The 27,634-nt window shown below is 43.5% G+C and overlaps 1 protein-coding gene across 3 annotated transcripts in view; it reads left to right on the top strand.

Annotated features, from left to right (window-relative positions):
- Positions 1 to 2,630: 2,630 nt before the first annotated feature.
- GPLD1 (glycosylphosphatidylinositol specific phospholipase D1) overlaps positions 2,631 to 27,634 on the top strand; it is a 67,397-nt gene continuing 42,393 nt past the window's right edge. The window contains exons 1-8 of one of the 3 annotated variants that reach the window (XM_043590704.1): positions 2,631 to 3,146; positions 3,341 to 3,616; positions 6,415 to 6,470; positions 18,765 to 18,843; positions 22,180 to 22,277; positions 22,695 to 22,805; positions 24,419 to 24,467; positions 25,422 to 25,476. In XM_043590704.1, coding sequence (XP_043446639.1) covers positions 3,520 to 3,616; positions 6,415 to 6,470; positions 18,765 to 18,843; positions 22,180 to 22,277; positions 22,695 to 22,805; positions 24,419 to 24,467; positions 25,422 to 25,476 — 545 coding nt within the window. In that variant the 5' untranslated portion in view covers positions 2,631 to 3,146; positions 3,341 to 3,519. The remainder of the gene's footprint in view (positions 3,147 to 3,340; positions 3,617 to 6,414; positions 6,471 to 18,764; positions 18,844 to 22,179; positions 22,278 to 22,694; positions 22,806 to 24,418; positions 24,468 to 25,421; positions 25,477 to 27,634) is intronic. The other 2 variants (XM_043590705.1, XM_043590703.1) reach the window with 2 other exon arrangements.

A 27,634-nucleotide genomic window follows, 5' to 3' on the forward strand; every position in this document is an offset into this window, starting at 1 on the left:
AGCGAGCGCGCGCCCCAGTGCAAAGGGTCGGGGCGGCGGGAGGAGGGAGGCGGCGGCGGCGGCGGGGACGCGCCCGGCACGCGGGGACGCGGGGACGCGGAGCAGCGCCCTCTCCTGCGCCCTCGGCGCTGCACCGGGTCCTCCGCGGAGAGCGGCCCCGCGCCCCGCCGGACCTGGGAGGCCTCCCCGGGGTACGCACCTGCCGGCCGCACCTTACCCGCCCCGAGTGCTCTTCTGTAATTATTCCTTAGCCCCCCAACTACTGCAGGGCACCTGCTCCCTCTTCCGCGAGCCCCCCCCTCCCCCAACCTGCCTCTCCCTGCCACCGGAATTTGTACGCCGTGGATGCCCCGGCGGTGCTGCCCCAACCGCTGAGGACGCGATCTCGGCTCTTCGTCGCCTCAGCCCAGCCCGCTCGGGCTCTGGGCCGAGGGCCCTGTGTGCGGGGCGAGTGTGGCTCCGTGTTGTGCCTGGACGTTTTTCTGGGTGTGTGTTTACATATTGTCTCCATTAATTGGGGTCACCGCCCCCCCCCCCCGCGCCGTGATCTGTAGCTGTGCCTCTGAAGACCATCTTGGCCCCAAGCCGAGTCTGTTGTCCACAGGCAGTATGACCTTAGACAAATTACTTAACCTCAGGTTTTTTTGGTTTTGTTTTTTGGTAGAAAGTTCTTTCGTTGTGAGATAACGTAATTGCTTAGGAGAGTTACTGCAATAAATCGGGCACAACGTTCAAAGTCCTCGCTGCCCTTGGACAAGCCACTGCTACGATTAAAGTTAGGCCTCCCCGACTCGTCAGTAGGACCATTTGTCAGAATCGAATCAACCGAGGTAGAGTCACAAGTAGACAAGAGCATACAACTCCAGAAGCAGCAAGGGAGCCTCCGCATTCATGAGGATGCAAATAGAAATAGGGCTATCTTCGGAATTTGTGGGTTCAAGGGAAGCCCCATTCTATGCATTGATTTAGGACCCCTAGTCTTGGCATCTCTCTGCTTCTCCCCACTACAGAGTGGAGTCTCTTGGTGGCCTCTCCGGAGCCTCTGGGCCCTTCACCTTTCTCTAGGACGTTGGGTTCTTATTTGTAAAATGCCCAGGCATTTAGATTTTGACTTTGGTTTTTCCTGAGTCGGCGTCACTCAGTCTTGAGTCCGTCACATCTAGCAGAAGTGGGAACGGCGGGGTTTAATCTTTTGTGTGTGTGGGTTCGCTATTTCCTTCTGTATTTCATGTTACCGGAAGGAACGGGAGAGAGGGGCCCTGGAAGGGAGTGCTGGCCGGTGGGTGTCATGGGGGACTGGGGACTTGGTGTGTTTTCCACCTGCCGCCTGCAGAGGGAGCCCTACTGACAGCTTGCTGTCTTGGGTTTGGGGCAACGCGTTTTGTTAGGGCAACGGTGACTGCGTCTCTCCACCCCAAGTCAGTCTGGTTATCTTTTAAAAAAATTCTTTTAATTTAAACTCAACATACAGTATAGTCTTAGCTTCAGGAGTAGAATCCAGTGTTTCATCTCTTACATATGACACCCAGTGCTCATCCCAAAAAGTGCCCTGCTTAATGCCCATCACCCATTTAGCCCATCCCCACCCACCCAGCTGCCCTCCAACAACCCTCAGTTCTCTTACAGAGTCTCTTGCGGTTTGTCTTATCTTTAAGAAAATTTTTTTTAACATTTATTTTTGAGAGACACAGCGTGAGCAGGGGAGGGGCAGAGAGAGGGAGACACAGAATCTGAAGCAGGCTCCAGGCTCCAAGCTGTCAGCACAGAGCCCAATGTAGGGCCCAAACTCACCAACTGCGAGATCATGACCTGAGCCGAAGTGGGACACTTAACCAACTGAGCCACCCACGTGCCCCTGTCTGCTTATCTTTGTAAGGTTCCGTTTTCAACAGTGTCCACTCACTTCTCCAAAAGGCACACTGCCTAGAGCCCATGATACTTTTGGGGGCACACAAAACTGTTATTTCTTATAAAAATCAGGAAAAAAGTGAACTTTAATATGATTACTATTAACCATTAATAGCTAACTATTAATAAGTATTAATACTTAGGCCAATGCCAGTGTAAAATCTAATTTTTCTATCCTTATGAAGGAAGGGGCCCATAAAGGCCTCAGGCCGAGGAAATTCATGCTGTTGGCCTCCCCTTCTCTGTCTAGTGCCCTGTGAAATCCCCCATTCAGAGTGGGAGCACATTCCCCCCTGGTTCCTGTCTTGCTCCTGGGCTGCCTAGGATGTCCCCCAGAGCCTGGATGGGTGTGATCGCTCACCAGGGCCCGCGAGGGCAAGACCATCAGTACCCAGGAACTTTCTTTGTCACGTGCCCTTGTCCTGGGCACCTCCACCTTCTACTTCTCCCCTTTGCCCATCCACTCCCCCACTTGGAGTAAGGAGGAGCCTAGACCTAGGTTTGTAAAGCACCCTGTTAGCCAAACCATGTCAATTAAAGGTCTCTGGCCGAAAAGCAGGGAGAAGCAGCCCAGCCCAATGCCCTCATGGCTGAGCCCACAGCTGTGGGCTTCCTTTCTCTGGGGCTTGCCGGTGGCTGAGCTAAGGTTACAGGGGAAACTTGGCAGGCCTCTAAGGATCTCAGATCATCCCACATTCTGTCTTCTCTTCTATTTGCTCGCCTGAGCATGAGTATGGTTTCTGCCCACCCTTTTAGGATCTCCTTCCTTGCTTTTCCTGTATCTTATGCACAATTTGAGCTTTGAGAGCGTCACGTAATTTTTCCCATGGATTAAGTGCTGTAGATTAGATCCTTCGTGACAGGTGGATTCTGAGCCTAGCATTTTCTGAATTCTTGTTTCCCAGTCTTAAATCGGTCCCACGTCTCCCGCCCCCAGTGGAATCGATATCTTTTCTTGGGGTGCAGGAATCTGACCGTGCAACAGGCTCGAGATAAGCCCCATAAGAGCAACCAGAAGTGGAGAGACCAGGAGTGGCTGCCCTTGTGTAATCCCCTTGCGGGTGTTGGTATCTGTTGCCAAATACTGAAAGAGAAGCTGGTGCCAGCTGATTGTCATAAAAGCTTTCCCAGCACTTGTGGCTTGGGAGGCCAAGGACGCAGGGCACCTGATACGTGTGTGGAAATGATGCCCGAGAGATCAGCCCTTGTGAGGGGATGTTGACTGTCAATATGGACAGGTGAGTGTCTCTCTCTCTCTCTCTCTCTCTCTTTAAGAAAGCAAAGAATATTTGGAGAAAAACTTTGCTAGTGTCACCATACAAATTTCGTGTTAAAAAGAAATCCGGAGGCCCCCTGGGTCAGAAAGTGGCAATGCTTCAACCTCAGGACATTCAGATTTGGGTTGATGGCTTTTTTTTTTTCCCCCTCCTAGGTGGAGTTTGTTTGCTGTTCTGGTGAAGTTAAACAGTAGTTAAACAGTTTGCTGGGCAGTGTTATTATTTTGAAACGACGCTGGGCTTCCCGTGTCGGTGACCCGCTTAGAGGGAAAGCAGGGAGCCTGGGCCTAGATTTCAGACACGTCGTGTCACCGGAGTGGTGAGGAACGAGGGCATGTCTGCGTGCAGGTTCTGGCCCGGGCTGCTGATCGCACTGGGCTCCCTGTGTCCGAGAGGTTCACCATGTGGCATCTCCACGCACATAGAGATAGGTAAGTGCCAGCACCTTGCTGTGCTATTAGGACTCTAAATCCGTCTAAAGGCATTGAGGAAGAGATGTACGGCCGGTCCTGTGTATTGATAACAAGTTCCCCCGGCTGCAGCCAGCAGCCTGGGGGTGGAGAGTGGCGGGCCGTGACCCGAGTCAGGGGTGGGCAGGAAGCCTGACAACGATGCATCTTTGACGATACGGTCCCTGGCTGTTGCTCTGGGTGGGCAGACGAGCTGGATGAGCTGGGGGCTGCCCAGAAGCAGAACATCTGATCGAATGCAGAGAGGAGAAAGATGCGTGGAATTCTGTAAGAGAGAGGAAGATATTTTTGTTGTTTTGTATTTCCAAGTGTGCGGAAAGGCCACTTGTGGCCCCAAGAGTGTATCCCCCGAGTCAAGGGTTTGGCTGCAGGGAGGGGAAGGACGCGAGGGAGCTTGGCCACTGGCATTAGAGGTGCCCAGGATGAGGACAGCAGCTGGGAAGGACCGGCTACAGGCCGAGTATCGGATATTGGTGCACAGTACGTTCAGTTCCCGTACGAAGGGCATTTGTACTATTTTTTAACTCTTGGAAAAAGTCAGCCAATTTATAATCTAAGCAGATGGGATTATATTCTGTAACAATTTTCGGATTAATTTCAGGTAATACCTGATATCTGGGTTTACTTTTAGATAAAAACAATAATATTTTCTAGTTAGGCCACTTCCAGAAGGTACAAAGCAGAACAACATTACAAATAAAGTGTGAAAACTTATCAGTGCAGGATAGACCTAGGTATTGAGTTCTAGCGCCCAAGAACCTATGATCACAGAATTTTACTGTCTGGAAGGGCACTAGAGGTCACTGAGACCAGTCCCTGCGGTTCACGTACAAGGACATGGATGTAGAAGAATCTCCCAGCTAGCTCGTTAGTGGGCTGGCCTAGGACTGGCTGTCCTGACAGCCAGTCCAGCATTCTTTCCAAAAACATCTATTGCTAGCGAGAGTCAGGAAACAATTGAAAAGAGAATTAGACCGAGGTTCTAATACCAGCTCTGTAAACTAAGTACGTGCCACAAGAGGAGTTCATTTCCTCTCTGTTCCTCTCCTGTAGAGTAAGGAAGCCAAATTTGCCAATGGATTTGAAAAGTATTTTCCAAGTGTAAGGTCTGTGAAACTGAAATTGGCTAAAACTATAAGTGGGCTGAAAGAGGACAAGTATAAGTAGAAATACTGAAGTATTCAATCCTTAGAATTTAAACAGATGAAATATAAAATTTAAAAAAATCAGATAATTGCTTGCTATTTTTTAGGCTGTGACAAAGATCCTAATAGGTTAATATATACTAAATATATATTAAATGTAGTATATTAATATAAAACTTTGAGCATAATTGAAGACCACTCCTAACCTGTACAGATTTTGAGGATTAAAAAAAAATTTTAATGTTTATTTTTGAGAGAGAGAGAGAGAGAGAGAGAGAGAGAGAGAGAAAGAAAGGCAGCAAGCAGAGGAGGGACAAAGAGAGGGAGACACAGAATCCAAAGCAGGCTCCAGGCTCTGGGCTGTCAGCACAAACCACAAACCCACGAACCATGAGATCATGACCTGAGCCGAAGTTGGACGCTCAACAGACTGAGCCACGCAGGTGCCCCAGATTTTGAAGATTTTTATGTAAAAGACAAAACTCCGACATTTACTAATTAGAGGGTTTTATAAATGTCTTGGTTCCTATTTTCACTTCTTCTATAAAGCCTGTGTAGAAGGTTGACATTCAGGCGAGTTAATTAGATTTAGCCTCATTCAGTGGTTTGGATTTGTAAATCACTGGAATCTTCTACACAGGTCGTTTGTGTGGGCTGTGAGCTTATATCGTACAGTATTAATGCTTGTAGTAGTGGCTGTGTTTTTGTATGGATTATAAAACTGGATGTGATGCACAATAAAAAATAAGGTATCACCCTTGGAAGTAACTTCGCAAGGCATGTTCATCTTCTAGATTCTAAGAAGATTCAGGGTGTGGGTGTATGGGCATGTGGGTGGAGCAGGTGACCTGAGATGATTTTTTTTTTTTTGGTCCATCTAATTGATGGAAAAAAAATTGAGAGTCATTGATTCATTCCATGCTTTTGGCCATGTATCATATTTCCTGCTTAGGCTTATTTATCTCAGTGGGTTGTTGAGGCAAAATACAATGATGACACCTTCTGTTTACTGAGCTCCTAGTGTGTATCAGCCATTGTGCTCATCACACAGCATTTATTTTGCGTGACTCTCTCAACAAACCTGTAAGGTGGGTATTATTTACTTAATTTTACTTAGGAGGGAACTGCTAGCTAGCCTAGCCAGGTCTATAGTGCTACCTAAGTAGAAAGTTCAAATCCCCGTGCGGATTTGATCTGTAGTTTAACAAAATAAACATCATAAGAATCTTATGCCTGATGAAAATTACTAGTGCGTACACACTTAATTTCCATTTCCCACTTCCTTGACAGTTACAATGGCAAAATTACATTTTCCTTTTAAAATATCTCGAGTAAGGGGCGCCTGGGTGGCGCAGTCGGTTTAAGCGTCCGACTTCAGCCAGGTCACGATCTCTCGGTCCGTGAGTTCGAGCCCCACGTCGGGCTCTGGGCTGATGGCTCAGAGCCTGGAGCCTGTTTCCGATTCTGTGTCTCCCTCTCTCTCTGCCCCTCCCCCGTTCATGCTCTGTCTCTCTCTGTCCCAAAAATAAATAAACGTTGGAAAAAAAAAAATAAAATATCTCGAGTAAGTTCTGTTTTCAGTTACAGTTGAATTTAATTGATTTAATATTTCAGGACACAGAGCTCTGGAGTTTCTCCACCTTCAAGATGGGAGAATTAACTACAAAGAGGTATAACGTTTACTTTTTCTCTCGCTCATTAACTTTCTTCCATCGGTGCCAAAAAACATTGATGACAAATCATAATATGAGAAACTGAGAAAGAATTGTCTAAGAATGGTGCGTCTTACTGTTTTTACAAAGAGAAGCCACACCTGAGACAAATTGTTTCTCACCTCCTGACTGTGTGTTGTATAAAAATTGCATCCCTACAAGGAGCAGGAAGGATTTCTTCAGAAGCCCATGTTGAGAGGCTCTTCTGACGTCTCCTCCTACTGTATTCTTTGTAGGACCATCTGGTGGCTTCTCTGGACCTGTCCTCAAATCGACTGCACCCGTTCTGACCCTATACGCTATTGCTAGTTCTGTAGCTAAACAGTGTGCTCTGACAGAGGATTAAGTACTTCCATTTGATAAGAGTGGTTAACATTTGCTCCTGATGTCAGGCTTGGACCCAGTTATTGCCAGTAAGTCCCGATAATTCAGTATGGAAAGCAGGATGGTAACATAACTGAAATCTATCATATCTTCATGCCTCGTTTAGACGTTAGTTTCGACTTTCTTGACACTTCAACAGCAGTTGGTTATCCTCATTGACCCTGGTGGAAAGCAGCCAGGCAAGAGGGGGAGGAGGAAGATTGCCTAATTGATCATGCGAACGATCAATCCTGAGTGTGTACAGAGCGATTTTTCTAGTAGAAATATTCGTGCTTGCGTCACGAACTTAATTTGAAACGTGAACTGGACACCGATCCTTCCCCTCCGCATCCGCCCTGATGCAAAGAGTGATGTCGTCATCAGAAATGACTAAGTGCCCTGAGTGCTTACCCTTCAGCTTTCAATTTATGAAGATCAGGATTACTTCACCTTTTCTGATACTATCCAATCCCTTTTCTTGATCTATTTTATATCTCTCTGTATGTGGGAATTGTTGTAGTATCATTTTCTCCCTATTCAAACCTGCTCTTCGGTAACTTCTGGACTCAATGGTACAGTTTGGTGAAATGATTCAGAAGGAAGTGGCCTGAAGGATGCCAGCTGTGTGCCTAGACTGTCCCCCACAGGCTGGAGATCTAGGGGCAGGCTCTGTGGAGTTTTGTTGGTTCTGGGGTTATCTTTTGCTAATATATTTTCTCTTTAAAGATTTGACTTACACAAAAAGAATAATGCATCAAGTGGAGAAAATCAGTTCATTAATTTATAAGAACTGTAAAAACAGCAAACCGACCTCACATTGGGCGTCATTATTGCCCTGATACTTTTTCCCCATTGTTTTCTTATTACTAAAATGTGGCTGATCTATAATGCTACATTACATATGTACAGCATCGCGATTCGACAATTCTATACCTTACTCAGTGCTCACCGCACTAAGTGTGGTCACCACCCGTGCCCATGCATTACTACAATATTGTTGACTGTATCTCCTGTGCTGTACTTTTCATTTCCATGTCTTATAACTGGAAGTTTGTACCTCTTAATCGCCTTCACCTATTTTGCTGATCCCCTCCTGTCCATGACCTTCTCCCTGGCAGCCACCAGTTTCTTTGTATTTAAGAGTCTGTCTGTTCATCTGTTTCTTACATTTCCATCTAAGTGGAATCGTGCTATTTGTCTTTCTCTGACTTATTTCATTTAGCACAATACCGTGGAGTCTACCCCATGTTATCCCAAATTTCAAGATTTTATTCTTTCTTTTTGTCTGAGTAATATTCGTGTGTGTGTGTGTGTGTGTGTGTGTGTGCGCGTGCGTGTGTGTGTGTAATCACCTCTCCTTTATCCATTCACATATCTATAGACACTTGGGTTGCTTTTATAGTTTGGCTCTTGTAAATAATGCAGCAGTAAACATAGGGTTGCATACATCATTTTGAATCACTGTTTTCATTTGCGGGGGGGGGGGGTAAATACCCAGTAGCAGAATTACTGGGTCATATAGTAATACTATTTTTAATTTTTTGAGGAAACCCCATACTGTTCTCCACAGTGGCCGCACCAATTTACATTCCCACCAACAGTGCCCAAGGGTTCCTTCTTCTCCACATCCTCGCCAACACTTGCTGTTTTCTTGCCTTTTTGACTCTAGCTGTTCTGACAGGTGTGAGGCTTTGATTTGCATTTCCCTGTGATTAGTAACGTTGAACATTTTTTCATCTGTGTATTGGTTATCTGTAGGTCTTCTTTTGAAAAATGTCTTTTCAAGTCCTCTGCCTATTTTTTAATGGGATTGTTTGGTGTTTTGTTTTGGTGTTGAGTTGTGTAAGTTCTTTATGTTGTTTAGGTATTAACCTTTTATGGGATGCATCATTTGAAAATATCTTCTTCCATTCAGTAAGTTACTTTGTTGTTTTATTGAGTTCTTTTGTGTGTTTCTTGTCTGTGTGTGTGTGTGTGTGTATGTGTGTGCGCGCGCACGCAAAATCTTTTTTTGTTTTGGTGTAGTTTCAATGGTTTCTGTTTGCTTTTGCTTCCTTTGCCCAAGGAGAATTATCCATGAATATGTTGCTAAGGCCAATGCCCAAGAGATTACTACCTATGTTTTCTTCTAGGATTTTTATGGTTTCAGCTCTCCTGCTTAGGTCTTTAATCTTTTCGGAGTTTATTTTTGTGTATGGTGTAAGAAAGTGGCCCGGTTTCATTCTTTGGCACATAGCTGTCCAGTTTTCCCAGTACCATTTGTTGAAGAGACCGTCTTTTTCTCATTGTACATTTTGACTCTTTTGTCATAGAGAAATGGACCATATATGTGTGGGTTTGTTTCCGGGCTCTCTGTTCTGATCTGTTCACCTATGTGTCTGTTTATGTGCAAGTACCGTTCTGTGCTGATTACTACAGCTTTGTAGTGTAGCTTGAAATCTGGATACACTCCAAGATTCCTCCAGCTTTGTTCTCCTTCCTCAAGATTGCGTTGGCTGTTTGAGGCCTTTTGTGGTTTCACACAAATTTTAGGATTGTTTGCTTTAGTTCTGTGAAAAATGCCATAGGTATTTTGATAGTGATTGCATTAAATCTGAAGATTGCTTTGGGTAATATGGACATTTTAACATTACTAATCCTTCCAATCCATGAGCACAGAATATCTTTCCATTTCTGTCCTATTTAATCTCTTTCATCAATGTCTTATAGTTTTCAGAGTATAGGCCTTTCACTTCCTTGGTTAAGTTTATTCCTAGATATTTTGTTCCTTGTGGTGCAATCATAAATTAGATTGTTTTCTCAGTTTTTCTTTTTGCTACTTCATGATTCACATGTAGAAATGCTACAGATTTCTGCATATTAATTTTGTATCCTATAACATTACTGAATTCCTTTACTCTAATAGTTTTTCTTTTTTTTTTTGTAGTCCTCAGGGTTTTCTATATACAATATCCTATCATCTGCAAATGGTGACAGTTTTACTTCTTTCTTACCAGTTTGGATGCTTTTATTTCTTGTCTCATAGCTGCATCTAGAACTTTCGGTACTATGGTGAATAAATGTGGTAAGAGAGGACATCCTCGTCTTGTTCCTGAGTATGATGTTGGCTGTGGGTTTGTTGTACAAGGTCTTTATTATGTTGAGGTAGGTTCCCTCTACGTCCACTGTGCTGAGAGTTTTTATCATAAACAAATGTTGTATTTTGTCAAATGCTTTTTCTGGATCTCTTGAGATGATCATATGGTTTCAATCCTTTTGGTTAATGTGACCTATTACATTGGTTTTGAGAATATTGAACCACTTTTGAATCCTAGGAATAAATCCCATTTGATCACGGAATGATCCTTTTAACATATTATTGAATTTGGTTTGTTAATATGGGTTGAAGACTTTTGTGTCTGAGTTCATCAGAGATGCTGGCCTGTAGTTCTCTTAGTAGTGTCTTTGCTTTTGGTATCAGGGTAAAGTTGGCCTCATAGAATGAATTTAGAGATTTACCTTCCTCTTCTACTTTTTGGAATAGTTTGAGAAGAATAGATATTAACTCTTCTTTAAATGTTTGGTAGTGAGGCGCCTGGGTGGCGCAGTCGGTTAAGCGTCCGACTTCAGCCAGGTCACGATCTCGCGGTCCGCGAGTTTGAGCCCCGCGTCAGGCTCTGGGCGGATGGCTCGGAGCCTGGAGCCTGTTTCCGATTCTGTGTCTCCCTCTCTCTCTCTGCCCCTCCCCCATTCATGCTCTGTCTCTCTCTGTCCCAAAAATAAAAAACGTTGAAAAAAAAATTTTTTAAAAATAAAATAAATGTTTGGTAGAGTTCACTTGTGAAGCCATCCAGTCCTGGAATTTTGTTTGGGAGTTTTTTGATTACAGATTCAATTTTGTTACTAATAATTGGTCTGTTCAAAATTTCTATTTCTTGATTCAATTTTGGAAGGCTATGTTTCTATGAATTTTTCTATTCTAGTTTCTCCAATTTGTTATATAATTTTCATAGTATTTTATAATTCTTTGTATTTCTATGGTGTTGGCTATTTCTCCCTCATTTCTTATTTTACTCATTGAGTACTTGTCTTTGTTGATGAGTCTGGTTAAAGGTTTATTAATTGTTTTATCTTTTCTAAGAACTAGCTCTTGGTTTCATTGATTTATTTTTTTTTTCCCAGTTATTTTGGTTCTAATCTTTACTATCTCCTTCTACTAACTTTGGTCTCTATCTGTCCTTTTTCTAGTTCGTTTAGGGGTATGGTTTGATGCTTCATTTGAGATTTTTCTTGTTTCCTATAGTAGGCCTATACTGCTATAAACTTCCCACTTAGAACTGCTATAAACTTTGCACCTCAAAGATTTCTTCCTTTTTAACAATTTTTTAAAATATTTATTCATTTTTGGGAGTGAGAGAGACTGAGCATGAGCAGGGGAGGGGCAGAGAGAGAGGGAGACACAGAGTTGGAAGCAGGCTCCAGGCTCCGAGCTGTCTGCAGAGCCTGACGCGGGGCTGGAACTTACAGAGTGCGAGATCATGACCTGAGCCGAAGTCGGACACTCAACCGACTGAGCTACCCAGGCGCCCCAGATTTCTTCAAGTAGGCTCCATACCCAGTGTGGGGATTGAACTCATTGACCCTGAGATCAAGAGTGGCACTCTCGGGGCACCTGGGTGGCGCAGTCGGTTAAGCGTCCGACTTCAGCCAGGTCATGATCTCGCGGTCTGTGAGTTCGAGCCCCGTGTCAGGCTCTGGGCTGATGGCTGAGAGCCTGGAGCCTGTTTCCAATTCTGTGTCTCCCTCTCTCTCTGCCCCTCCCCCATTCATGCTCTGTCTCTCTCTGTCCCAAAAATAAATAAACGTTGAAAAAAAAAATCTTAAAAAAAAAAAAGTGGCACTCTCCACTGATTGAGCCAGCTAGGGGCTCTCCACAAAGATTTTCAGTCACTGTTTCCATTATGTATGTTTCCATATGTATTTTTTAGTTTCTTCTTTGATTTCGTCATTGACCCATTGGTTGTTCACTAGCATGTTGTTGGGTCTCCATGTGTTTTTTCCCCCCTAGTTTTTCTTATAATTTCTAATTTCAGACTGTTATGGTTGGACTTATTATATGTATTTATGTTCTATAAGAATACAGAATGTGGTGTTTTAACCATGAAATCATAGCAACGGTAGTTATTTGCTTGGTTGCTGTCCTTTCTGCCCTGCTTCCTTCTACCTGCCCATAGAAGAGGTTTTTTCTTTTCCAATTAGAGAACTGATAGATGCTCACCATAGAGAAAAATTTTGAGACTACCTGCATTAACACTTGGCTTTATATCATTCTAGGTGTCATCTCTTCATTTATTAGTACAACCCTCACCCCACCAAATTACACTCTGCACACTGCACCTTGTTATTTTTCATTTAATATATTGGTGATGTCTTTCCATGTCAGTAGAGAACTTCAGAATCACTGAGAACAAATACATATTTTTCTGTTATCCCTAATGCACCATAATTCAATCAACCAGTTCTATATTTTAGCTTTTCATTTGGAAGTAATTAAAGACCAATAGAAAAGCTGGAAAATCAGGCAATTCATTTATGCCCTTTACCCAGTTTCCCTAATTGTTGACAACTTACCATATTTCCCTTTTTATCCTTTGTGTTGTCAACCAAGGAAAGGAGGTGGAACTGAAAAGGAACAAAGGTCTTTATTTGAGTCTGAGAATTGCAATTGGGGGAGTACAGATTCTAGAATAACCAGAAAAGTGTGCTGCTCATTCAGGGAAACCAAGGAGTGTTTATGAGGAAAAAAGGAAGGAGTGATTCCATGATTTAGATAAAGGAGAGAAGGAAAAACCCTGCTAATTTGGTGCTGACCAGTTGAACAATTTCTGATGACTATCTTCTTGATTATTGGTGTTACCAATTCAAACTGTCCTCCTATGTATCAATTAACTTTGCTGTCCTGTTGAAATTTTATGAGCAACTGCTTGTCAAATAGTTGCTGCTTCTGGCCCGGTTCAAGAGTTCATTCATTGGACAGGAAAACGGAATCTTTCATGTGCAGAGATTTCATGCGATTCCACATTATTTATACATATTGATTTCTTCCCCCCTGAACCATTGGAGAGTAAGTTGTGGATGGGGTACCCATTATCCTTTAACACATCATTGTGTATTTCCTGAAAACAAGGACGCTCCTATGTAACCACAGCATAATAATCACAGTCAGGAAATCAACACTGAACAACACTTTGACCCAATCCTCAGGTTTCATTCAAATCTCACCAGTTGTGTCTCAATAATCTTTATGGTTCCAGAACCAATCCAGCACCATGTGACCTACAACAGTTCCTCAGGCCCACCTTGTCTTTAATGACCTTGATATTCTGGAAAGGGCAAAGTCCAATAATTCTTTAGAATGCAACTTAATTTGGTTTTGTCTGATGGTTCTCCATGATAGACCCATTGCAGGTTATTTTTTGACAGAAATATCATAGAACGTGGAGGTGATGCTGTATTCTCATTGGATTGTATCAGAAGGCTCACGATGTCGGGGCACCTAGGCGCCCACTTAGTTAAGCATAGAACTCTTAACTTCCACTCAGGTCATGATTTCACAGTTTGTGAGTTTGAGCCCTGTATCACGCTCTGCGCTGACAGCATGGAGCCTGCTTAGGATTCTGTCTCCCTCTCTCTTTCTGCCCCCTCACCGCTGCTCATGCATGCTCAATCTCTCCAAAAAAATAAATAAAAATAAACTTAAAAAAATAAATTAACTAGAAAAAAGAAGGCTTACAATGTCAAGTGTACGGTTTCTGGTGATATTAACTTTTATTTCAGCTATTGTTTTTTTGGTTTCTAGGATTTCCATTTGGCTGTTCTTCATATATTTCTCTCCTGAGACTGCTTTGGTGGTGGCTGGGGGAGGCGGGTTGTTTCAAGTGTGTTTGTGATTGAAGCAGTTTTATGATGGCTGCTTTAAAATATTTGTCAGATAATTATAACATTTCTGCCATCTCAGTATTGGTTGTCTCTTTTCATGCCTTTTGAGATGCTTGCTTCCTGGTTTGATGAGTGATCTTTGATTGAAACCTGGACATTTGGGTATCAGGTTATGAGACTCTGACTCTTACTTGAAACCTATTTTTAAAATTTTTCTTTAAATGTCTATTTATTTTGAGAGAGAGAGCACGAGTGCGGGGTGGGGGCAGAGAGAGAGAGAGAGAGAGAGAGAGAGAGAGAGGGAGACACACAATCTGAAACAGGCTCCAGGCTCCGAGCTGTCAGCACAGAGCCCAATGTGTGGCTTGAACTCATAAATCATGAGATCATGACCTGAGCCCAAGTCAGACGCTTAACCGGCTGAGCCCCCAGGTTTCATCCCCCCTGAAACCTTCTATTTTAGCTGACTTCTTCCAGCACCGCTTTGGGAGGGGTCTGCAGTGGGCGGATACCCACTTCCTAACTCTCGTAACTGCCAACTGGGGGTAGAGGTCAAGGTTCCCCCTGGGGTCTCCACTGATGCCTCCCTGGCTGGGAGGGGTAGAAGTACCTAATACTGCTCCTCACTGTGGCCTCTACAGATGCTGGGGTGTGTGTCATTTGGTGGTGAACGTCCTGCTCTCCCCTGGGCCTTTTCTGGTCCCACCCAGTGGGGATGGGGTGAGGTGCCATGTCACTGCCAGTTGGCATTGTATGTCTAGGATCTCCCCATGGTTTCCACTCACCCTGAGGGGTAGGGATGGGAGACAGGACAGCACAGATGAAAGTCCTGGTAAAGGTGGGGCCACAGTCTTTTCTGTGTTGTTTGGCTGCAGTAGAGAGGCTGTTGTCTAAAAGTTTTGTGTCTTGCTAGTCTGCCTCTTTCTTGGTCGCATGGTTACAACAGGCTTTTGTTGTGGCTTTCATTTGTGTGTTTAGTCTATGCTCATAGGAGTTTCTAGTTTTTCTGGTATCCAGTTGGGGACATAAGAGGCCAAAAGAAAATCAAGAGAACTCTGCACGGTGTCGTCTTCAGGTCCTGAGTTTCCCCAGCCATCTGCATACTTCCCTCCACCTTCCAGAGGTTTCTAAGTCTCACTTTGCGCACAACATCCCGGGTTCTTAGTTATGTTTAGCAAGAGAGAATAAGAAAAGTGCATCTCTTCGATCTTCCCAGAAGCAGAAGTCTTAGTGATGTCAATTTTTTGGTAAGATGGGGTCTTTCCATTTTTACAATGGAAACTTAATAAGTATTTTCTACTTTTTCAAAAGGTTTATTCATTTTGAGAGGGGAGGAGAGGATGTGGCAGAGAGAGAAAGAAAGAAAGAATGAGAATATCCCAGGCAGATTCCACGCCGTCAGTGCAGAGCCTGATGTGGGGCTCAATCCCATGAACCATGAGATCATGACCTGAGCCAACATCAACAATTGGATGCTCAACCGACTGAGCCATCCAGGCGCCCCAGTATTTTCTATTTTTTAACTAGCAAGTAAATATTTTATGGGGAGAGATAGTAAGGTAATGTAAATACCCTGTTTTTCCCATCGGGTTTAGCATCCATTGATAATTCTTGCCTGAAATAATTATTATGATGGTGGCCAAATTGTTTATCTGATTCCATTATCCTTTCTACGTTTATCGACATTCTACTGTAAAGTAGAGCCTTTCCTTCTTCCGTATTCGTATATTTACTTATATCCATATACGTTCATGGATTTCTTTTTAATGGTTTGTATTACATTACTATTGTTTATGTTGAGGCTTCCATTGTCCCAGATTCTGCCTCTAGTTGGCTTTGGTGTCTATTTATCTGCCTATTTATTTAAAACCATGAGTTCACCCAAAAATATCTCCAGTTATGATCCATCATCACCGGATTCGTTCTAGCCTTCTTATGTCTGTATCTGTGACTCCTTTCTCCAACAGTGAGAAGCCTGGCCTTTGTCATTCTTGATACGTGTTCTTACGTGCCCAGTCCCCTTGTTTGTGGCCAGTTTCCTAACCATGTTTGGCAAACCCCTTCAGCCCTGGCACTGCTAGTGGAGTCCGTTTGGCCCAGAAACGAGACAAAACTAAACAGGAAAGACCTATAGGAAGGATTAATATCCTTAATTGCTCATGTATTTCATTGAAATTTCTTGATAGGTATCTTCAGGTTTGGAAACATTCACTTTTGGAGCCTGTTTTTTTTTTTTTTCCTTTTTGCTAATTTGGTAGGTGAAAAAAGGTATTTTGTTAGAGATTTAATTGGCATTTTAGTGAATTAAGAATGAGGTTAGGGGCGCCTGGGTGGCGCAGTCGGTTAAGCGTCCGACTTCAGCCAGGTCACGATCTCGCGGTCTGTGAGTTCGAGCCCCGCGTCGGGCTCTGGGCTGATGGCTAGGAGCCTGGAGCCTGTTTCTGATTCTGTGTCTCCCTCTCTCTCTGCCCCTCCCCCGTTCATGCTCTGTCTCTCTCTGTCCCAAAAATAAATAAATGTTGAAAAAAAAAAAAAAGAATGAGGTTAAATATACTTTCAAGTGCTTATCAACTATTTTTAGTACTTATGTGAATCATTTATATCTTCTTGTTTTTCAATTAGGATATTTATCTTGATGTGGAAAAATGACTTATTAAATATATGAGCCCCCATCATGGATCAGATGATTCTCGTGGTTATTTTTCTCTTAAATTTGCTTCTGGTGCTTTTTACCATGCAAAATGCTTACATTTTGGGGTACTTAAGTGCACCGTTCTGTTCTTTGATGGATTTTGCCTGTATGCTTTGCTTAGAAAAATCATTCCCACTCTGAGGTTGTGCAATTATTTCCTTAAGTTTGGTCCTAATTTTGTGGCTTCTTGTTTTGCCTTTAACTCTTTAAGTCACCTCATATTTGTCTCTTGTTATGCCACGCTGGAACCCTCACGGCCACAGGGTTGCGACGACACCATTTGTTGGTTACTCCCCGCCTTTCCTCTCCACTGTATGTTTTGTATGCTTGAGTCTGTTTCTTGACTCTCTTCGATCTCTTTCGACGCCAGGATCCTACTACTTTTATTTCTGTAGCTTAAAAATACATTTTTACGTCTGAAGGACGCATCCTCCCCCACATTTCCCCCCACCCCGCCGGCAGTGTCCTATTTTGCTGACACATTTACTTTTCGAAACTTACTTCAGAATTCTGTTTTAATGTTAAGTAACAGGCTCTCCCTCACCTAGAGTCTTTATCATGTGAAGTAACTAGGACAGTGGCTGACAAGGTAAATATTCAATAAAGGTAACTATTATTTTGCAGTGACAAAAGTCCAACCCGAGCTACCTTTAGAGAACAACGAGACTTTAGGGGCCCACGTAACTTACAGCCCTGGAGCAGAGCTCCACCCACAGGTCAAGTGGCGGTCTCTCTCCCCGTGGGGGACACGGGCCATCCAGAACTCAGGCTTCAAACTGAAAATCCCTAAAGGGAAGAGGGTGTCCTCCCCATGGCTCGAGATGAGGAGTCTCGGCGAGGGCTCTAACTAAGCTAGCTTTCATCAAACGTGCATCTCTGAGCCAAACATCGTGGTGGTGATGGGCATTAGTGAGTCCTTACGGAGAAATTAAGAAGCTTAGGTTGCCAAGCTTTTACTTTGCCCATTTTGGCCATCAGAGTTCATCTGCAGATCACAGAAACCCCTCTGGCTAGCTTCTGCTGAGAGGGGCTCAATGCCCAGGATTGGGGAACTCGGTGCTGACGACGTGTGAGCGCTCGAAGAGCAGGTTCTGGGCTGAGCATCCAGGAAGGGCTCCCAGAACGACACCCGGAACTGGCCTGCCAGGGTCACCTGTGCCTAGTCAAACAGCCACGGCCCAGTTGCTAGATCCAGATCCAACTGCCTCCTACACAGTCTGGAGAGTAAGAAGCCACCTTCTGGACTGTTGGCTCCAGGACCTTGTCACCTCAGCCATGTTCATTACTAGCAAAATAGGTGCTCTGTACTCTACCTGTGAACACCTGGGCCCCTCCGACCTCTGCTGCAAAACCAGGCACTTTCCTGCTAGCTGGAGAAGCAGAGGGGGAGAGGGGGCTCCACCATGGAGTCTGGGAAGTGTAGTCTTTGCTTTCTAGCCTCTAGAGACCTCTGGGGCCCCCTGAAGGGGGTCAGAATGGAATGGAGTGAGCCAGCCACCCAAGGAAGACCCCTCCCCCCCAAGCGCAAAAGACATAATCTTACCCTAAAGCACAGGTAGCAGCTATAAACTTGTGTGTACGTAGTCGACCCTTGAACAACACAGGGGCTGCGGGGGCGGGGTGGGGGCAATCCCCCAGGCAGTTGAATATCCAAATATAACTTTGACGCCCCAAAAACTTAACTACTAATAGCCTACTGTTGACCAGAAGCCTTACTGATGAGTCAGTTAACACTTATTTTGTATAATATGTATTATATACCGTATTCTTCTAATAAAGCAAGGTAAAGAAACCATTAATGAGAAAATACATTAAAGAAAATACACTTAGAGTACTCTACTACATTTAGTGAGAAGAATCTGCGTATAAGTGGGTCTGCACAGCCCGAATCTGTGTTCAAGGGTCAACTGTGTAAATGTATATGTGCGTATATTGTGTGTATGTGCGTATTTTATGTACACGTATGTATGTCTGTATTCCTCTCTTTCACTGATTTTTCACCGGATCATTGAAAATCGTTCTACAAAGCAGTTGGCGAACTAGCCTTGGGGAAATCCCGCTCTGTTGGGTGAACGGAGCAAATAAGTGATTTTTGCTACTTCTTGATCCGCCTGTGTTTGCTAGGATAGAACCCAAGGTTCTCCATTGTAGGGCGTTGTCTTGGATTACGCGTGAGTTTTTATTATCACGTATGCCTGCCCTCCATCCTCCTGTTGTTGGTGGGCCTGTCCCAGGCTGCTGCCTCTTGCCCCTCATCTCTCCGTTTTCCTGCTCCCCAGCTGTTGCTTGAACACCAGGACGCGTATCAGGCGGGAGCCGTGTTTCCTGATGCGTTTTACCCCAGCATCTGCGAAAGAGGTAAGGTGGAGTGTTACAGACCACACGATGTCACCTTCACTTGAGCGGTAGGAATGGCTAGGATTTAAAACACACGGCACATTATATTTTCCACTATTGTTGGTCAATGACTTGGTTCGCGTTAGCTGCATTTTCCACGTAATCAAACCCTACCTACTCGAGCACGGAAATTCTGAGAATTTTCACGATCCTGTGCGCCCTTCCTTTACTGCTTTGTGGCGGAAGAGAAAACATTTTGAAAGAGGTTGAAGGGTCTGGGTTCTTGTTCTGTTAGCATGTGACTTTCAAAAACTCTTGGCCGTGTTGAGTCTCTGTTTCCGCACCTGTAACGTAGTAAAAATGCCTGCTTGCCTCTTTACTGGATTTTTGTTGGTGTTAATGCATATTATTTTGTCAAGTGTTCTGCAGACCTGAGGTGGTGTTATCAGCAAATTGGGCTTATGGGTGTGTCAGTCGGAGTCCCCAGCAGGCATGGAAGGTGCTCCCCAGTGGAGTGATTTGGGGTGTTTTATAAGGTGACCATTTACAAAGACAGGGGCACAATATAAGAGAACTGGGAAGGATAGTGCAGGGAGGGGGCAGTTAATGGACAGGCTGCTGCATGGGGGACCACTTGCTGGGGCCAGACCTTCAGCTGTGGACACAGCCAGTCCCTGTGACCCCACAGCAGGGGAGCTGGGAAAATGAATACCCCCATCTCCCTCTCTCTCCCTTCTCTTTGATCTCCTCTGCACACTCCCCATTGGCCAAACCCAGCCCAAGCAAAGCTGGAGGGCAATGAGACCAATTGAACAGGTCCTAGGGGCACAGGGTGGGGCAGGGTGGGGTGACCGTGGATCCGAGGGACAAATGGAAGACATCCAGTACACTGGTCATCACGTAAACCATTTTTGGAATCTTGGAGTCATAGCCATTATCCCAATGTTTGGTTGAATACAGTGACGCTTGTAGGGTCAGTGGAATGTTTAGTGCCACACCTGTAGTCATGACCCCAGATAACTAAGCTTTTGTATTTCTCACGTTTGGAAGGTTGGGTTTTTCTTTTTTTTCTTCTGTTTCCTTCTTAGTCTGTTAACTATTCTTTCTTAATCTTGCTATTGTTTTGCCTGCTTGTTACAGCTTTTTTTAAAAAACCTATTTCCTCTTTAGCCCTTTCCAACACTGTGTTCAGGGAGCTATAATGTCTCGATAATTTAACAGTTCCTTGATCTCTTCCATAAAAAAGAAGTAAAAGGATTTTTTTTTTTGTCAATTAAACTTGAGAAAACTTGCATAACTATGTGCCATTTTAAGAGACCAATTAAACACACAGTACTGCAGGCTTTGAGAAGAGTATAAAAGGGGTCCCCACTCTCCTGAATTTTCCATTTTTCCCACAGTGGTAGATGCCCTCCCCCAAACAGCACAGACCAATTCATCAGTGAGGTCACTTAGAATTATAAAATATGGGTGCCTGGGTCCGTTAAGCATGACTTCAGCTCAGGTCATGATCTCATGGTTCATGGGCTTGAGCCCCGAGTCGGGCTCTGCCCTGACAGCTCAGAGCCTGGAGCCCGCTTCGGATTCTGTGTCTCCCTCTCTTTCTGCCCTTCCCCTGCTTGCACTCTGTGTCTCTCTCAAAAAATAAAAACATAAAAAAATTATAAAATACGTGCCAATTATGAGGAATTCGATGCAGACTCCTCTTAGACTTTTATGAAATTTTCCAGATTTCCCCTTGGTCTCACACATACCTACTTCCACAGCACCTGTCTCTTTCGTGTTTCGGGGTTCACTTTTATGGCATCTTCCGAAAGCAAATGTTCTCATGCTCAGCTGCCAAAGAAACAGCTTTGTTTTTACACTTCCGTTGCATCACTTTACCTAGTAACTGAACAAATCCTGTAACTACAACAATGAGGACCATCTTAGCAAGGAATGGAAGGAACCCTGCCGACTCCTGTAACACAGCTTGGCTGTGGGGACAGGTACCTGCTGGCTGCCACCCCCCCATCCCCACCCCCAGGCCCTGGGTGGGCTTCCTTTTGCTTCTGGTCAGATTCCAGAGGGGAACAAAAGACAATTTGGTTAAGGGGAGGTTTGTCAAAACGGTTACCTCTATACTTAATTTTGGATTTGTACTGAGCTCTGTAAAATAGGAATTATAAGTTTTATCTCTAGGAACACCATTAGCACAAATCAAATTTCTTAGTTGCAATGTCTCTGAAAATCATTTCCACAAAAACCAATGATCGAAAACTGGTTAGGCTGTTTTTACTTTAGCGACAGTGAAAATACTTGAACTGAGGGACCTAAACTCTGGAGTTTTGGTTTCAGTTGCCCCTCATGACATTGGACACCCCAGGAAGAATGTGTGGCTTTGGGAGTTTTCGAGTAGATGTCTGGTCCCGTCTTTCTTATCCCCACTGTGGAAATAAAGGGAATTAAGACACTCAGCTGATGCTTGGGGCCGGTGCCATTATAAAACAATTGTTGTAAATTAAAATGCTTGAAAGCCTTTGGAGTATATCTACTGTTGTCTTTTGTGCTGGTGGGGTGGACTGTGATGGATGGAGATTGCACACATGCACATATACACCCCCCACACCTATACGCCCCCGTCCCACTGCACCTCCCCTCACACCACACACCCCTTCTCTCCTTCCCTTTATTATTTTTTTTTCAACGTTTATTTTATTTTTCGGACAGAGAGAGACAGAGCATGAACGGGGGAGGGGCAGAGAGAGAGGGAGACACAGAATCGGAAACAGGCTCCAGGCTCCGAGCCATCAGCCCAGAGCCCGACGCGGGGCTCGAACTCACGGACCGCGAGATCGTGACCTGGCTGAAGTCGGACGCTTAACCGACTGTGCTACCCAGGCGCCCCCCCCTTTATTATTTTTTTTAAATTATTTTGTTTTGAGGCAGGGTCAGAGAGAAAGGGAGAGAGAATCCCAAGCAGGCTCCATCCTGTCAGTGTAGAGCCTGATGTGGGGCTTGATCTCACAAACCGAGCAATCATGACCCGAGCTGAAATCAAGAGTAGCATGCTTAACCAACTGAGCCACCCAGGCGCCCCCTCCTCTCCTTCCCTTTAGAGCACAGAATTGGAAACCCTTCCAGCTTCCATGGCAGCCCAGGTGATTTCAAGATGCTGTGAGCCAGTTCAGGCTCCTTTCTCTCTCTCTTTGTGCTGGCTCTTCTGTTCTAGAGGCTTCCTCTGAACATCAACAGAAGAAACTAAGAGACTCGGAGGGGAGGAGGAGGAGGAGGGTCGTAGCGGGCAGCAGTGGCGGCAGATTTGATTGGGAATCTCCAGTTTTTAAAGAAAGACTCCTGACACCTTTGTTTCATCAGGGCAATTCCATGATGTGTCTGAGAGCACTCACTGGACCCCATTTCTGAATGCGAGCGTTCATTACATCCGAGAGAACTATCCTCTTCCTTGGGAGAAGGTAGGCACAGCCCTAAAGCCAAGAAGAAATTCTGTTCTAGACCCGCTGAGTCCCTTACTTATGTCTGCATCTACTCTGTTTGTCCCCCGTCCCCACGCCAGGCTCTGGGAGGGCTGCCCCCCACCCCTGCATACCTTCAATGCCAAACATAGCATGTGGCTAGTTAATATCTGAATAAACCACTTAAAAATGTTTGGGGTATGTCACTTCACTGTTTTGCTCCAAGGGTAATTAATCTGAAATCCATAAAATATTTTGAAGAGTCCTTTGTGGTTTTTGTAACTGGAAACTACAATGTACCTGCCTCTAATTTTAGTGTTTAAGTCTCAGTAATGGAAATCATACTTATTAAAACTGTTAATGGGATTTTTATAGACCAACCCAAGCACCTAGGACTCTAATTCGCTTCTTTGGCAGGACACAGAGAAATTGGTGGCGTTCTTGTTGGGAATCACCTCTCACATGGTGGCCGATGTCAGCTGGCACAGCTTGGGGATCCAGCAAGGGTTCCTGAGGACAATGGCAGCCGTGAGTACCTGTCTTTGGGTTAATGATGCTATGGGAGTGTTTCCCACCCAGGATTAAAAACTCACCCTTTTAGAGGAGAGGAAAACTTGAGGTTATTCAGAGGTCATGTTATTTATTTTAAGAATAATTTATTATTTATTTTCAAGCGGGTTAACATACAGTGTAGTCTTGGCTTCAGGAGTAAAACCCAGTGGTTCATCTCTTACATACGACACCCAGTGCTCATCCCAACAAGTACCCTCCTCAATGCCCATCACCCATTTTCCCCTCTCCCCTGCACCCCACCCCCATCAACCCTCAGTTTGTTCTCTATTTAAGAGTCTCTTATGGTTTGCCTCCCTCTGTTTTTATCTTATTTTTCCTTCCATTCCCCTGTGATCGTCTGTTAAGTTTCTCAAATTCCACATATGAGTGAAATCATGTGATACCGGTCTTTCTCTGACTCCTTTCACTTAGCCTAACGCCCTCCAGTTCCATCCACGTTGTTGCAAATGGCAGGATTTCATTCTTCCTCTTTGCCGAGTAGTATTCCATTGTGTATATAAACCACATCTTCTTTATCCGTTCATCAGTTGAGGAACATTTGGGCTCTTTCCATAATTTGGCTATTGTTTGGAAGCAAGATTTCTTGCCCAAAGCAGGATTTGTTAGATTTCCATCCATTACTATTTATGCCTCTTAATCTTCCTGCTGCCTATACATTCATCACACAGGCATTAGCCATTCACTAATGTGCACTGAAAACAGCGATAAATGTGATGTTCTGTTTAGTCACAAACAATATTGGGGAAATTTCATGTTTTATTCGTGTTGTGTATTAGTAAGGATGTGAAGACCTGCCACTTAGTTCTATTTGAAAGTAATGGTTCCGCATGTTTGTTTTTTCTTTTATTAAATTTTCTTTACCTTTTTAAATTAAATTTTTTTGTGTAGTCGATAGGCTGTTACATTAATTTCAGGTGTACAACATAGCAATTGGACGTCTCAGTTCATTATGCCGAGCTCACAAGTGTCACTGCCATCTGTCACCACACAACGCCACTATACTACCATCACTGTGTCCCAAAGCTGTACCTTTTATTTCCGTGATTAATCCATTTAACTGGAAGCCTGTACCTCCTTCCCTTCCCCCTTCATCCATTTTGCCCATCTTTTTGAATGTTCTGTATGAAAACGCCATTCCCCAAACTGAAAATGACGATCTTACCTGGTGACTTATTTCTGGAAGTCCCTTCTGGTCACCAGTTGACATTAGTACCGTTCTGTGAGAAGCTTATGTTTGGACTCAGTCAAGATTGTGTATATATCCTCTGAGGAGCAAACATTTGCAATAGCTTTATTTACTACCAGACAACAGGTATACAACTCAGCGGCCAATATAGTTTTGAACAAATAAGTATTTTAATAGAATAGATATTTATTAATGTAAAATAAAATAATAAAATGAAACATGGTTTTGAAAATTGAGTCCCATCCATATGTACCCTTAGCATTTCATTCGGTTAGACAGACATTCACCTTCCCACTACTGGTTTGGCTGTGGGGTAGGGGTTTGGGCTACAGTTTGTGATGTATACATACACACACATCGGGTGTTTCTCTTTCTTTTTCAGGTTGATTTTCATGGCTCTTATTCGGAGGCGCATTCGGCTGGTGACTTCGGTACTATTTACACTTGCCAAGTTTTCTTTTGCAGTGGTTATATCTCACTTGCTATGGAGTCACTATCTTAACTCTGTATTTTTCCCCTATTTTAGTAACTTCTTTCTCCTTAACTGAGACCATTTCATAATGAATTAGAACTGGCTATGTGGTTCCCTTGAGTAAAAATGTAATTTTCATACTCTATGAAATAAGTATTAAGTCACTTTGTGAAATGTCTAATAAACAGGCAGGTGTCTAGATAGTAAGTAATGCTTCTGGGAGCGTCCTTGGGCAAAGACGTGCATAGTTCCTGTAGGCTTGGTGCATTATCTCTTTCTCATTCGTGTGTGTGTGTGTGTGTGTGTGTGTGTGTGTGTGTGTAAAATTCAACTTATACTAAAAAAACCCCACATAAGTAAAATATGTATTTTTTATCCTATCTTATCAGTACATATACTAACTAGCTATCTTAATTCATAGTATGGCTATACTTTAACATAGAAATGTATTTCCAAAAAGTTCCGTATGTGTATTTTTTTATTTAAAAAAATCACATTTCATCATTGACTTGTGTCATAATTTAGAAAAGCTTTACTTTATATCAGGTTGAAACTCCTTACCTAATATCACCTAATATTTCAGCTTTAAAGTGGCATCTTCCATTTTTTCCCGTAGTAAATTACCACCCAATATCCAAAGTAGATGGTGAATGGGGTTTTTAAAGAACTTTCATGGCTTGTCTTTCCTTCAAGTGAAAAACTCTTAATACGGGTATTTTTTCTTAATTCATACGTTTCACTGCCTAAGATATAAAAGATTGCCTTTTTCTTAAAGATATGCCTATATCTGAAACAACAAACAGAAACGTGTGACGATGTGATAAATAACCTGGATTATCCAAATTTGTGTCAAGGAAGCATGCTCCATATTGTCTCTGACTGACCAAATGTACATATTTTTCTTGTACCCTAGGAGGAGATGTGTTGAGCCAGTTTGAGTTTAATTTTAATTACCTCGCACGGCACTGGTAAGAGCAAGTACACTCACATATGTGTTCTCTAAATGGCATTGACCCTTCTTATCCCTCTAGAAAATATAACCTACAATGTAACTAGAAGGCATCTGTATTTGTAAATTCTAAAAGGTAAAATTGCAGATTAGAACGGTCTAAGTAGATTCTTTAAACTTGTGAATTATACCATGTAAAAATGCATATTTTAAAAAATTTTTAACATTTATTTATTATTGAGAGACAGAATGAGAGCATGAGCAGGGAAGGGGCAGAGAGAGGGAGACACAGAATCCAAAGCAGCCTCCAGGCTCTGAACTGTCAGCACAGAGCCTGATGTAGGGCTCGAACTCACGAACTGTGAGAGAGAGAGAGGGAGACACAGAATCCGAAGCAGCCTCCAGGCTCTGAACTGTCAGCACAGAGCCTGATGTAGGGCGCGAACTCACGAACCGTGAGATCATGACCTGAGCTGAAGTCAGATGCTCAGCCTACTGAGCCACCCCGGGTGCCCCTAAACATGCATATTTATAAAAAAAAAAAAATAAGATGATGTACACCTGTGCAGCTACCACTCAGTTTAAGAAATGGAGCCTTACTGGAATCTTACAAGTTCCTTGCCCTCCCTCCTCACCTTCTCTCCCACTGGGGTAACCACTACTGTGGGTTTCCTGTTAATCATTTTGTTGCTTTTCTCTATAGTCTAAAACACAGGGATGTGTCCATATATAAAATAGTACATTTTTTAAGTTTTTAAAAAAATATTTATATTTGAGAGACAGAGACAGAGTATGAATGGGGAAGAGGCAGAGAGAGGGAGACACAGAATCCGAAGCAGGATCCGGGCTCCGAGCTGTCAGCACAGAGCCCGACGCGGAACTCCAACCCACAAGCTGAGAGATCATGACCTGAGCCAAAGTCGGACGCTTAACCGACTGAGCCACCCAGGCGCCCCAGTAGTACACGGTTTTAAACTTTAGATAAATAGAATCGTATAGCACGTATTCCTCAAATTTTGTTTACGTTTCTGTTTCTGAGATACAGTCACATGGATGTGTTTGGCGGTAGTTCGTTCATTTTTCACCACTACGTGGTATCCATTTCGTGGGCAGAGCAGGTGAATTACTCTGTTCTCACGTGGATGGATACGTAAGCCATCTGGAGTGTTTTTGCTTCACACATAACGTTGCCATGAACGTTTCTGTACATACACCAGAGAGGAACCTCTCTCGTAATCACCACCAGACATGGAATTGGTGGGTCGTAGGGCAAGTGCATGTTTAACTCCCCTAAGCAAGCCCAGACTTTCAGAAAGGTCTTCCCAATTTCTGCTCTCCGCAGTTTTATGTGGTAGTTATACGTATTTTTTTCTTTTGACGTTTACATTTTCTCCAATGCTGGGTACTGTCCAACTCGAAAATAACCTGTTTGGTGTGTAATGGTACCTCATTAAAGTTTTAATTTGCATTTCCCAGATGACTAATAATGAGTTTGAACGTTCTTTCATATTTGATTGTTCGTGTTTGATAGTAAGTGAAAATCTGATTTGGTGTTTGGCCTGTTTTTCTGTTGGTTTGCTTATCCTTTTTGCTTGTTTCTGAGTGTTCTTTGCATATTAGGGCTCCTAATGTTTGGTCCGTTTATCATTATTTGTTACAAATATCTTTTTATAGTGTGCGGCATGTCTTTTTACTTATGATGTGTTTCAATAAACAGAACTTAATTTTAACCTATAGTAATTGAATATATCGGTCTTTTCCTTTGTAATTTGTACTTATGATGTCTTATTTAAGAAATCCTTCCCTACTTGAGGGCGTGAGATTATTCTCCTACTTAGCCTTCAAGAGCTTTTATAGTTTTATTTTTTAAACTTTGCCTTTCATCTACCTGGAGTTAATTTTGTGTATATTCTGAGATAAAATCTGATTTTCTTTCTTTCTGGAGACAGAACTGATCGTCTCCAGATCAGGGCACTTATCCATAGCCTCCCCTTTGCTCACTGATCTGTGATGCCCTCTCTGACATAAATTAAATTCCAGAGGTATTTGGGTCCATTTCTGGGCTTTCTGTTTTGTTCTATTGATCTAATTGTCCGTGAGCAATACTGATTTTGAAAAATTACAGTGACTTTATAACACATCTTGACATGTGGTAGGGCTGGTCTCTCAGCCTGTCC

Source organism: Prionailurus bengalensis, chromosome B2, assembly GCF_016509475.1.
Source record: "Prionailurus bengalensis isolate Pbe53 chromosome B2, Fcat_Pben_1.1_paternal_pri, whole genome shotgun sequence".
NCBI classification, from domain to species: Eukaryota; Metazoa; Chordata; class Mammalia; order Carnivora; family Felidae; genus Prionailurus; species Prionailurus bengalensis.